Source organism: Morone saxatilis, unplaced genomic scaffold (genome assembly GCF_004916995.1).
Source record: "Morone saxatilis isolate NCDOM2014 unplaced genomic scaffold, NCSU_SB_2.0 Contig19, whole genome shotgun sequence".
Taxonomy (NCBI): domain Eukaryota; kingdom Metazoa; phylum Chordata; class Actinopteri; family Moronidae; genus Morone; species Morone saxatilis.
The window spans coordinates 4,369,921-4,383,192 of record NW_023339751.1 but is presented as its reverse complement, the minus strand read 5'-3'; the positions used below and the strand labels follow the sequence as shown (position 1 = coordinate 4,383,192).

The following is a 13,272-nucleotide window of genomic DNA, read 5'->3' as shown; positions in this document are numbered from 1 at the left end:
TCCAGGGAAAGGCTAACTGCTAAAGAAGAAAATGAATGGCCACGATGTCAGGGAAGTACATACAAACATTATTGCCAATCCAGTCAGTGGAGCAATTGATTTTCTGACAAGACCAATCATAATCCAATAAAGGGAGCCACACTTGTACGCACACACATACATCAGATTGGAAATACAGATGGTTCTAACCTACTCTTATTTGTAGGGGCATTTCTATTAGTCCCTTTAAAGAGTTGGCGTAACTCTTTCATTTCATTTAAGATAAGCTTTTTTGGTTCTTTCACTGCTTTATTGCTATCACCACAGGGATCCTCAGATGAGGAAAAAAAGAGAAAAGGAAAATTGGGGTTTGAAAAGACTGGGTGGCTTTTTGTGACTGATGCCCCCACTGCAGCATCACTGAATTTGCTTTTACCAGGGCTGCCTTGGACAGAGACACAAAAACTCTAGGGGAAAATCATAGCAAAAGAGAACCCATATCAACTGGTGGAGTCAAGAAATAACAGGTGACCATGTTGTATTTACCAGGTATTTGTATGTTAGACATGAAAAAGTCAATGCTTGGTGAGAATAGGATAAACCATAATAGCCACTGTTTGTCTTTCTATGTAGGTGAGCTATTAATCACAGGGTGTTATAGATAAACAGAAAATACATGCATAGATCAACAGTTAACTTGGTATTGCCAGTTGTCCATCTTGTGTTGAATATTAACATCAATGGTGCTGTAAACTTGTCATGAAACTTTGTCACTGGTATTAACACTTTGTCATTTATTTTAGAGGATCTTTACTGGAAATGTTTGATGTTGATTGCTCTGACACCCCTTTTAGTTGAGTTTCACTATTTTCCCCTCAGTTCACGCTTTCCTCTGTTCATCTCAAATTGTACTGTATTTTGAGGGTGGACTTGGTGGATAATGTTGTTTGAGAATATGTGCACTGACACAGGCAGAGACTTAATAAATACAGGGATTTCCTTATCTTATAGTTAACCTTATAATATATTCTATTGCTACCTGGCTAGAAGTTTCATCAAGTAACCTCAATTTGCAAAAACTATACAGATATGTTCTTACAGTTCCATCTTTGCTAGCTGTTTAACAGACATTTTATTTTGTGCAAGTTTCACTTTCACCTTAACAAGACAACTCAGACTTAGTCATACATAGACAACTGACCTATCGCTGCAAATTCAATGACTCGTGCTTACACAGCTGTCATCCCTCCGATTCAGAGCAAAGCTACCCCAGTGCAATCTCTCCTCCAAGAATCCATCATTCTTGAAATTGGAGTAAAACTACTGATAGGCAGACCTATCAGCCGATTGCATGTTGTCACACAGGCAGTGTGTCTCTTAGCTCAAACTGAGCTCAACACTCAGGCTGCAATGATGGCATCAGCCATCTAGGCTTTAGCACTGGGGCTGCTAAGATTAAAGGGCTTTATGAGGTGGGTTTCATACCTCCACCACAGCCCCAAGTACAGTGTCCATTGCGATATCTAGGGTACACACAAGAGAACTGCTTCTGCGTGCCACTGGGAAAGCATGGGCTTTAAAGGAACCCCTGTCACAATTGTTGCCATGAGTGGAATTGTAATAACAGATATTCTTTTATGAGTAGGGTTGTCTCATTGTTTTGTGGACGTTATTGCTATTACTATACATATGATTTAAAGTTGTTACAACTCCCCTTTGGGCCTGAGGGCTCATTTTACCATGGCTGCATCAGAGAGATGATTTCATGTCTTTGCAAGAAATACTGTATGTTAAGCCACAAGCTGAGCATTTGCACATACTGAACAGCTCATTGGGCTGGTTCAACTCTCTAGATGTTACTGAGATTGTGATAGTACACCGGTTCTGGGGCTGAGGTCTTTGTGATTTTCATTCCTTTGGGGGGTCTTCTCTAATCTGTTTAGCACCGTTGGAAAGAACGACTGAACAGCTCAATAATTTTGCACATCTGCACAGCTGTCTATTCTCTGGCATGTCCTAAATTAAAAAATGTTGGAATAGTATACAGAAGTCCTCATACCGTACACACACAGTACACAAACACAAATTCTATGTACTTTTATGCATGTTTATTTGGAGAACTCAGAGTGCTGAAAAGCCAGAGAGTGGTTTAGCTTCTTTTTAGAGTATAAATCATTTTTGTATAATTTTCCCCATTTACTGTTGGAGCCTTGCAGATGAAGGACACTTAGTCTTGTTTCAATACCAGTGAATTATTGATAAGCTAATTTCAAATGTGAAATATGGCTTTGTGTGTCACCTCTATGATTAATTTAAGTGTTCTCGTGATTCACTTGCTTCAGCATCTCTGCCAAAGCTGCACACTGAAATCATTACCAGAGCCGTGACCTGACCTATTTATATACTGGAGTCTACGTTATTCATCAAGTAGTTGTGCAGTTCATATATTTTATGAGTATATATACTATATTTAGATAGATTCAGATGACCCTGGGGTATATTTGTGATTCAAATCTTAGCAACTTATAGCAATATATTTGTGATCAACATTCTTCTTTTCAAAGAATCAATGCAAGTCATTGCTTAAACCTATAGGCCAGGGGTGTCCAAACTTTTTGCAAAGAGGGCCAGATTTGATAAAGTGAAGATGCCTGGGGGCCAATAGTTTCTTGTGACATTTTTTCAATCACAAAAGTTACATGAAAATACACACTGTTATAAAACAATTTTCATTGTCACAATGACCTTTATTTTTCAAATGGCAAGGTAACCAGATATAAGGCACTCAGGCAGACGTAAACAACTCTGAAAACACAATTCTGCCTTTAATTCATATCTGGAGAGTCAGATAACATTGAACAAACTGTATAGAATACCTTAAAATGAGTTTGATAAATATCTTTGCCTCATGAACATTTTAAACAGGAGTTATAAGTAATGCAAAGTGGTCTGTTATCATTAAAGTTTAAAACAAGTGAATTTTGTCTTTTACAAGATCTTTCAGAAAGCAATAGTTTGTGTCACATCTACAGGTACATAACATCAACAGTTATAACCAAATCTTATTCAAGAGTTTAATAAGTGTCCAAGTGCATAAGTGTGCTTTTAGCTTTTCACTGTTAATAGTGACAGATACAGAAAACACTCAATTACTACAGTGTAGGAGGTAATGTACTCTGACTCTCAACGATGGCCAAAAAACAGGGACATCTCTGCTGTGCACCAGGTTATGGTTATGTTTGTTGGTTATGTAAGGGTTTATGTCAGAGTGCGTTGGCACAGTAGTGGCACTGTTAGTTAACATCTTTTTCTTCCCTTACCTCTCACTTAATTATGCTTTTTTATCTCCTTATTTGCAATACATTCTCTCACGTAAGTCAGAATAATGCCAGTAGCAGTGTGACAAGGCACCACATGTGGGAGGCATTGATGGAGGGACAGAGGTTGTGAGAGGCAGGCAGGGAAAGGGTGAGCGGAGCTGGTACAATCACATGCCTGCTGGGTTGGAAGCGGAGGGCAGACAGCCGGGGTGGAACTGAGAACCTTGCGAGCAGTGTAGGTGTAATCATGGCTCTATTGTAGTGAACAGCTGGGCCTCTGGAGCTGTGAGCGGCAGGGGGCCAAAGCCTGGGCACAGCCCCTGCAAATCACCATGTCTTTAACATTTCTGACAATAGAAGAGCAGAGCATTGTACTCCAAAGTCTGTGGGTTTGCCATGGCCTTTACCAGGTAGAACAAAAAGTTGAGTTGACTTCAGTTAACAGAAATAGTATACTGGAGACGGACTTGTGCCATTTCCTACTGTGTCAACAGGAGTTTTAGCTTACTAGTAGCAGTTGGTCAGTTGGTCAGACAGTCAATCCATGTCTCTCATTCAGTATTTTTGAGAGATGGTAGGTCACATTATCATCTAAACCACTGCCCAAAGTTCGCCAATCTGTTATGTTTTTGTCAACCAAACTGTTTCATTTACATGTATGAGTAAATAAGCTCACTCTGTCACAGGCGCAATCAATAGAACATTACAGTATTTAGCAGAGGAGCCTTTTTTGCTTATCAACGATCTGTAGATCATTTGGTTAGAAAATCTCAGGTTGAATACATGACATTTTCTGAGCACAAAATCAATGCAGTGTCTGTGTTGTTATAAATATTACAAATAAGCAAGTCCTGAGCAAATTAAGTACTTAAGCATGGAGAGGGATGCTGGCATAGATCCGAAATAGTACTTAGAGCTGTTTCAGGTCATTTTTTGGTTGATGAATTAACTTAGCCAGAGTTTGATTGTCAAGAATGGTAATGAATTCATCCACTATGCACTTAGCAGATGAATAGAAGAATACTAACCAGCTATGATTGGACTGTGGTTATCCTCCACGCTCTTAAAAAATACAGGCATTATGGCATAAATTCCATAGCTGATGGAGACCAATCTGCATTTCCTTAGAGAGAAGGGAAAGTGCAGAGTTAAGGTATTACTTTGCATTCCTTCTTTTTAATGAGATGTTACTAATGCAAGATGTTTATAGTTTCTTCCACATTCAGGCTGATAATGACTATTCTTCTTAAAAAAGGTGTTACATAGAATGCTATAAATTTCTATTTTTCATATCTTTCTGTCTTCTCTCACTATGCTTTCAATAGCACTGTACTTAGTTCTCTGTTGCAAGAGTTGTGTTTGGGTGATTTGCATAATTTTTGGAACAAATCATACATTAATTTGGGGCTTTTAGCTTATGCACCTGAAGAGCATAATTTGCCTTTACACAGCAGTCTGAGTGAATTTGGCTTCAGTTCTTCCATCACTAGGTCTATCTATCTATAAATGAGTTGTTGGACAGAGCATCATTGCATACTGTGGTGACTATTCCCTCAAGGACTCCCTACAGGAGAGAGAGCTGACTTTTAACCACTGGAATCCATTACACTTAAAGCTTCAGCCCTCAGTAGACTTCAGCCCCTGTCATCCCTTAAGGTCCCAGAGAGAAGCTGGGCAATGTAGTCCTGGCCCCAGAAGTCTCCCTGTCATGTTGAACCTGAAATTTGGCCCACAGGAGACAAGCACTCCTCTGCTGCCTTCAACCCAGGCAGCAGAAACAGCAGCGCAAACACCACCATATTATACAGCAGAGGCACAGTTAAAAGCGAATAGGGTCTCCCTTCTTTATCAGAGATGCCTCATGGCTGTTAGTGACAGGCTTTGACTTTCATTATGCTCATATGTGCTCTCACTTTCTTTCTCTGCTCTCACTGTCTGTCTTCCTCTCAGTCTTTGTTTTTCTCAATCTCCTTACAACTTGCAGTCTGTCATTTTCTCTTCCATTCCTGACATTGTTGTTCCTCCTTTTCTGCCTGCAGTGGGTTCGGGAAAAAATCAGACTCTGTTACTCTATTTGTATATTTTAAATATTACTTCCTCACAATCAAGCTACACACAATACCCTATCCAAGCCAAAATCGACAACTAAAATATTACATTTGCATTACATACAATAGGTTTTCATACCCTTTATTCTTAGCATTCTTATCTTTTAGAACCACCATCTTAGCATTCTTATCTTGTAGAACCACCATTGGCAGCAATTCCAGCTTTTGCTTTGGTCTTTCTAGGTATCCCTTTAGTGTCCCCCATTCTTCCTAACAAATTGTCAATTGGGACAGTGTACTTTTGTGGTCTTCATGTGTTTCCAACTGTTCATTGCAGTTCACTCTGGGGTCCACTGAAGACCATTCAGACTGTTTCTGAAGCCAATCCAGCATTATATTTACTGTTGATTTCATTCACTGAAACTGAATTTTTGGTTGAGTGCATTTGAAGCAGATTTTCTTTAATGTTCATCTGTCAGCCTGTCAGAAGAATCTATCCCACGGCATAGCGCAAGCGCCATATTTCATTGGAATAGTACTCTGGATTTCACCAGATGTATGATGATGGCATGATGCGGAATGTGGCATTCAGATCAAAACATTTGTCTCATCAGATCAGAGAATCTTTTATTTCATGCTGTCAGTATTTTAGGTACTGTTTGGCAAACTTGTCTGGGGCTGTTATGTGTTACATCTGAAGTGAGTTCCATCTAGACACACTACTGCAAAGGTCTGATTGATGAAATAATGCAGTGATGTCAGTACCTCTGACAGGCTCTACCATCTTGCAGAGAAACTCTGAAGCCCTGTTAGCGCCACTGGCCTGACTAATGCCTTTGTTGCCCATATACTAACCTTGGCTGTAGAGCCAGCTCCCTGAAGAATCATGGCGTTTCCAGACTCCTTGCTTAATACAATGATGGCCACCATGCTCATGGGAGCGTTCATTGATTAAGCAATTTCTTGCACTCTTCGAGGGATCTGTGCATCAACCCAATTCTATCTTGGAATTCGAGAGAGTTTCTTGGACTTCAGGGCTTTGAGGGTTTTCTTGCTGTGGTACTGGTTGTGCTGTGAACTACGTGACCTTGTTTACGACGGAGTGCGCCTGTAATTTATGTCCAATCTGCAGAATTTTTCACAGGTGGCTTTTGGTCAATTCCAAGTTCTGGACACAAATAAATGAGGATCATAAACAATGAGTGAGTTTCCAAAAATATTGAGAAATATTGCATCATTATGAAGTACCAGGAGTAAATTATTGGAAAATTAGGTTGATAGCACAAGAGGTCTGAATAGTCAGTATGCTCTTCATTTTAAATCTATGGGTCTGTCTCTCTCAGTAATTCACAATATGTCTCTCCTTCTCTCCTTCTATAAGCAGTACCTCTCAGATGGAGAAGAGGGTGATTCCTGTAGTGCACTTGAGATAAGACACAGCAGGGAACCCTCTTCATCCCTCTTCAACTTTCTCACCACTTAACATTCTGCTTCCCATAGGAAATAGCCCCCATTTATTTAAAAGCTACAAAGCACTGTCAAGGCACATACGCAGGAATATGAGCCATGGCTAACAAATTGGCTTTTGCACTTGAAGGAATAGTGACACTATGCTTCTCAGCTAGCTTGCAGTGGTACCCAGTTTAATGGCCACTGGTCTCACCAACCCTTGCTGGGCATTGTTTATTGTGTGACTCCTTTATGAAGAAGTAATTGGACAGTCTTATAGGATAATAAAAACAGAGGGATTCACTGCCAAGGATTTCGCGCCTGGTCACCCACATTGACTTGTAATTGGCATCACACAGGTCCAATCAATGGCCTGATAGTGAGGATATTGAGACCCAGTGGAAGGTACAAAAGACCAAGCAGAAGACTATATGTCTGATGGCTCTTTACTCTCCTTTGAGCTCCACAGTGAGCTACTATGAGCAGATTACTAGACGGATTTTAGTGCTCTCTGTAGAGTCGGACTGCCGGAATGCTGAGAAATTCATCACGAGTAGCGCATGAGCACAAGGCAACTGTTTAAAATAGGCTGTTTTATTGTTTTTCTCTTAGGATTGAATTGCACCACTTATGCAAAAATAGCATTCTGACCTTGAAAGCCTTCCAGGAGGGATAAAGGGAAAGCAAGAAGAATGAATAAGGTGAATGGGTAATGGTTACGCTGTGATTCTGTTAGCAGGCATCAGAGCCTCCACAGTCTAATAACAGCTCAAAGATGATCTTCACCTGCACACAGCCAAGTCTGCTAACCTCTTAAGTACCTCACTGGCACACTGACACATACTGTTGGGACTGGGTCATCTGTGCTTCTCAGCAAAGCTTTGAACTGTTGTTGCTTGAACTGCTTTGAACACAGTGGTGCCGTCAAATCTGGGAGATCAAAACTGGTGTGTGTGCGTATGTGTGTGTGAGTTTACTGATTTTAGTGTGTGACGTTATTTACTGAACCTCATGGCATTTGACACTGGGCGGTGTTAATGAGTCATTGTTTCACAAGCTGCTGTGTAGAGAGAGATAGAAACTGGCATGCTTTAGGGGAGGAAAGGGATACGTCATATCACACACTTTCCTCCACACACATCCAGATCTCATCCACACACACTTCATCTTTCCAAAAAGAGGTACACACACACACTCACCTAATGTTCAACTGTCAAACTGCCTCCTTGACATCAAAGCAGAGTTGATAAAGCAGACACTCATGCCAGACACACATACAGGTATACAAGTGCACACGCACAAACAAGCACAAGTAGGAATATTTAAATCATTCTCCTAGAGTTTGATTTTGTGTATTTTTAACCATTAATTTTGTGCCTGTGCTCCAGTGTCATGCTGCAGGCTGTGGAGTACCTTTTACAGGTGTTTCCAGTTCTCTCGTAAGCAGACAACTTGACAAGGATAATAAATATATCAGAGAAATGCAGCTTAGATGTTTATTCAAATGCAGTTATTGTTGTGGGGGAGTGGATTAGTAACTCAGTTCCATCACTCAGTAATGATGAGGTTTGCTTCAGTAATACTTTTAAGTGCTGTAGTGCAACTTCTGTGACCAGAGCAGATCATAATATGGGAAAGTGACCGACTTACCAAAGACACTGTTATGTCTAGTTGTTGTTATTCCTCTTTTTTCCTGAGAGAGATGTTTGATTTTGACAGTAAGAGGGGCTTCCTGCTCCCTTCCCGTCTTTTCACACTCTGATAGCTACAGTGTTTTTCATAGGAACAGCACTAAAAAAACATCACTTAACTTAATAAGTGTTGTAGGTCCAAGATCTAAACAGGCAGAAAAAATCCTGATATACCATAGAAATAATTCTGTAATTCTTTCAAAACGTATTTTGAACTGAAATACCTTCATTTGTAATACATCAGCAGCCTCAGGAATGACATGTGACCCTGTCTACATACATCAGGGGTGTTCTGACTCGAAGGATGAGAAACTGAGCGTCGTGGTATCTGTTGCTCTCTCTGGCATCTGCTGCGTTCCTCGTCTTTCCCTGCAGCTGCACTACTCGGATCACTCTCCTCTTTCTGTCCCTCAATTCCCTTGTGGCAATCTGGCTTAATCTGGTTAGACAGACCAGTTTCAAGCACTGTTCATGCTTGTGTAGATACCAATGGGAGAAAGTTAAAGGAGGGAACTCAAGCGAGAAGAATGTCAGAAGCAGAGACCAAGGAAGTGTATATGAGGAAGTGTATGCACAGCTGCTGTAATGTAAAGTCCTGTAGACAGAGGCAGTTAGCCTTACCTTGTTGCCATGTTGTTGTGTTACCTGCATGACGCTTCACTGTTCTTGAGACAGTGGGACAACAGGTCTAAGTCACACACACATTTTGCTACAAAATTACAAATGTGTACACGTGTCCACAGACACAGTCTCATCCCACGTGTTGATATTTTCCAAGCAAACATATACATGTTTTAACCAAAGCATTCACACAAAAGCACAAACTGTTTTATAGACTGACACAGCAAGACAATAGCACAAGGTAGTATGTACACACACAAACACACACACACACACACACACATGCAAATACACCTCCACACTCCCCTGACACCAGTGCAGACAGACTGTGGGGTCAACTTCTCTCTTACTGTGTCACTTTAGCTTTGGCTCTGGGCCCAGCTCGGTTCAACACTATGACCTCCCCATGTGGTCACACTCCCCCCGTGTAATAAACAAGGCCACACACCCTGGACTGTGTGTGTGTGCACGCAGGTGTGAGCGACAAAACAGGGGAGAGAATAGGGGCATATTCAAGCATTTATTTCCAATAATATACCTGGAATACCTCCTGTCCTCCCGCACAACCCTTTTTTTCTTATATCTGTAAGCATTCTCATTTCTTATTTCTTATTAATTGTGTGTGCATGTGTGTGTGGCTGTTTTGAGATAAAATTCCAATTAATGGGGATGTTTCTCAAACAGACAAGCTGCTCTGCCATACCTGGTGTTTTTTTATATGGCCTCTCTTTATGCCAGGTTTTCGACAATGACCATGACCAAGACAAACAGATACTCTGATACGGCATCGTGCAGCCTTCTGTACAGTTGATATTTCTTAACTCTCAGCTTTTAGATACCCTAGGCAATTTTGGGGGGCAACACAGATATGCAAAGCCTATCTTAATGGACAACAAGGTGCGACAAATATTTTTTGACAATAGGATATCCCTATGCCATTGAAGTAGCACTATTGTAAGAGTTAAATCTATATTCATATTTATATGTTTATATTATATTATAACAACAGACAAGAGCGTTCATTCTGCCTAACTATGATGCCATAAACATGTCTTGTTTGCCCAAAATAAACTCTGCTGCCAGCTGGTTATGGTCACTCTTCTGAAACCGTCTCTGTGCACAGGAAGTGATGAGAAAAGTTCAGCTCAAAATGAAACTTTAGGTCATTATCTTTTCTCACCCCCTTATCAGTGAGGTTGCAGTGAACTTTGTAGAATCCCACCACACAGTGAGATAGCGCCATGGTTTCATCTGAGCCTTCTTTCGAACGTTTCAGCGGAAATGTCAATGAGACAGTCTTTTTAGAGCCGCAAAACAAACAAACACAAAATGTCCTCCCTATTTCTGAAAACTCATGCAGCATGGTCCAAAGGTTGTTAGCGAAACAGTTACTAGGTGGCTCCAACATTTGGCTCATTATCTCAGACGATGCTGCTCATACATACAGCCCAGCTTGATGTTGTGGTCTGGCTGATTATGTGAGTGAATGATGACTGAATTCTCATTTTGTGTTTATTTTGACTCACGTGTGTTTCATTTATGTGTCTTTTGTACATTTGGTATCCAGAATAATGACTAATGATGAATGATGAATAATAAGAACATGCTATGTATACTCCACCATTTGGAGCCACTGAAGAATTGCTGAGTCAACCCTTTGGCCAGTACGCAATTATGACGGACCGAAGCAGCCCTGTTAATGACTGCCTTTAATTTATCCAGGTTGACAAAGAATACATTGTTATTTGCAGACATGATTTGGGGGAGTAGCTACAGGGGAAGAATATATATATTCACATTCACAAGTAGGACATTGTGTTCCAAAAATTTGGACTAAATGAAATAGTTTTTTGTGGCTATGTAGTAAGCTAAGGCTTCACTGTAAATGACACGAAGGTCATAAGTTTAGTCTGTACTTCAGTAGTGGTATATTAATATTCATCATGAACATTTCTGACTGTAAAAACAGAAAAAGTTTTACAAAAAAAGTTTACACTACAGTGTAAATCCGGGCATGTTCTTGGATCATGTCTATCTTGCTGTTTGCCGCTACTCAATGCCAACTCTTGTGTGTGTGCGTGTGTGTTTGTCTTTCAGAACACACCAGTAGGCAGATCAGTGTTCATGGTGAACGCCACAGATCCAGACCAGGGCACTGGAGGTAGCGTTCTCTTCTCCTTCCAGCCGCCTTCTCCCTTCTTCGCCATCGACGGGGCCCGTGGCATCGTCACCGTCATCAAAAGCCTGGACTACGAGACAACCTCAGCCTACCAGCTCACCGTCAACGCCACGGTCAGCATACGCATGGCGCAATTTCTGTCCACATTAATACAGATGCTCAGTCAGATGAACGCACATGCATATACTGAACTTTTGTTTCTTTTCCTATCAGGATCAAGACAAAGTGAGACCTCTGTCCAGGCTGGCCAACTTAGCTATCACCATCACTGATGTCCAGGACATGGACCCCATTTTCACCAATTTGCCCTACAGTACCAACATAGAGGAGAACATTCCCCTGGTCAGTAATACAATCCAACCTGACATCACGCTGCCACAACTTGTATTGTATTCATGCAGCTTTTATGTGAATGCCTGTTATTGGTCCTTTTCTTTCCTCCCCATCCTTCTCTGTTGCCAACATGTTCCACTTATCTTTCACCGCATTGCTCATCTCCAGCTCCTCCTGGCCCGTGTTCATCCTCCTCTTTGATTATTCAGGAGGTGTTTGGAGCAGGTGCAAGAGAAATATGGTCAAAAAACAGAGGCCTGAGTTATTATCAGGGCACGATGTCTCACTGCTCATCCTCATTTGTGAGCCCCCAACCCCCTTCCGCCCCCCAGGGAACACCCACACACCCAAACTCAGCCCTGGGCCCCTACATACAGCACTGCAGGTGTTTGAAACTGTAATTACTATGGGAGATTTACCGTCCTGCTTCAGAGATGTGAGGCCTCTACCAAAGGTCACTGGGGCTATAGGATTTATCTCATCATGCTACCTCATGTGCTGCATGTGTGTGAAGTATGCAGTCTGTGTATTGTATAAAGTACTAAGTACTGGAGTCTCACTATGACCTTACCTTTGTCTTTATTGTAAGTAGGTTTGTAATGGGTGTCTAATACACAGAGTGTCTGTTTCCCTGTACACCATTATGTTCACTCCCCTGACTCAGCCCTCTAAACTCAGCTCCCAGGTGGCTAATGGTCCAGCTATTGATGTTTCCACTCGTACAGAGGGAATTACACACAGGGGCATAATGGTGTCCGTCCTTATTTCTGTTCTCTCTCTCTCTATCAGTTTTCATTCTGCCGTCTCCCCCCGACTCACCCAACCCAGCCTCCCCCTACTCAGACACCCACCCGCACATTCCTCGTCCCCGGCCAGCATGTGCCGTAGTAGAAATGTCAAGTGCTACATTTGCATGCATATTAACGGGGCGTGACGGAGTCGACGCCCGGTGTCTCCCCAACTCTCTGATTCATCAACTGTCACCAGGAAGGTCACAACATGAGGAAGAGAAGGGGAGGTGTTAGGGGGTAGAAATAGAAAGACATGTTGGGGTAAATGAAAAAAGGTGAGAGATGAAAAAGTTAGTTGATGGAATGAAGAGAAGAGACTTTAAAAAGCAACATCATGTTGGATCACAAAGTTGACATTGGTGAGTGGATTCCAGATTTCTCACAGCTGCTGAGCAGTGTTAAGCCTCAGTAATACTGCCTTGGAGTGTTGTAGCTCTTGCCTCTAACAGTAGGGGGCAGTGTATAATCCTATTACTGCACTGCTCTAGGAGGAGGTCACGGCAGGCGTGCAAACCAAAATCTGTTACCGAGCCCCTTTGACCCCACAGCAGATACAGACAGGATAACAACAGTGCTTAAAGTGAGATACAGAAATACAGGGCAACAGTGCCACTGCGCTCATACACACAAACACTTCCGATGCCCTCATGTGCTATTCTAACAGGCATGTGTCATTTCCATTAGGCAGTGTTGGGCGGTGATAAGCCGAGGGCGTACAGTGACTGAACGAGTGTCAACTGTTCTCAAGGCACATGACATTTACACGTAAAGGGAAATCAAACTTGGATCCCTGTCATAGGTCATTTCTCAAAGGTGTGAGTGCACACACACTCGCATACATACCCCCCCCCCCCCCCCCCC

The 13,272-nt window shown here is 41.8% G+C and overlaps 1 protein-coding gene across 2 annotated transcripts in view; it reads left to right on the top strand.

Annotated features, from left to right (window-relative positions):
* cdh23 (cadherin-related 23) overlaps window positions 1-13,272 on the top strand; it is a 160,986-nt gene that overhangs the window by 55,414 nt on the left and 92,300 nt on the right. For both annotated transcript variants that reach the window (XM_035663405.1, XM_035663404.1), the window contains 2 exons: window positions 11,206-11,400; window positions 11,501-11,629. In XM_035663405.1, the coding sequence (XP_035519298.1) occupies window positions 11,206-11,400; window positions 11,501-11,629 (324 nt within the window). The remainder of the gene's footprint in view (window positions 1-11,205; window positions 11,401-11,500; window positions 11,630-13,272) is intronic.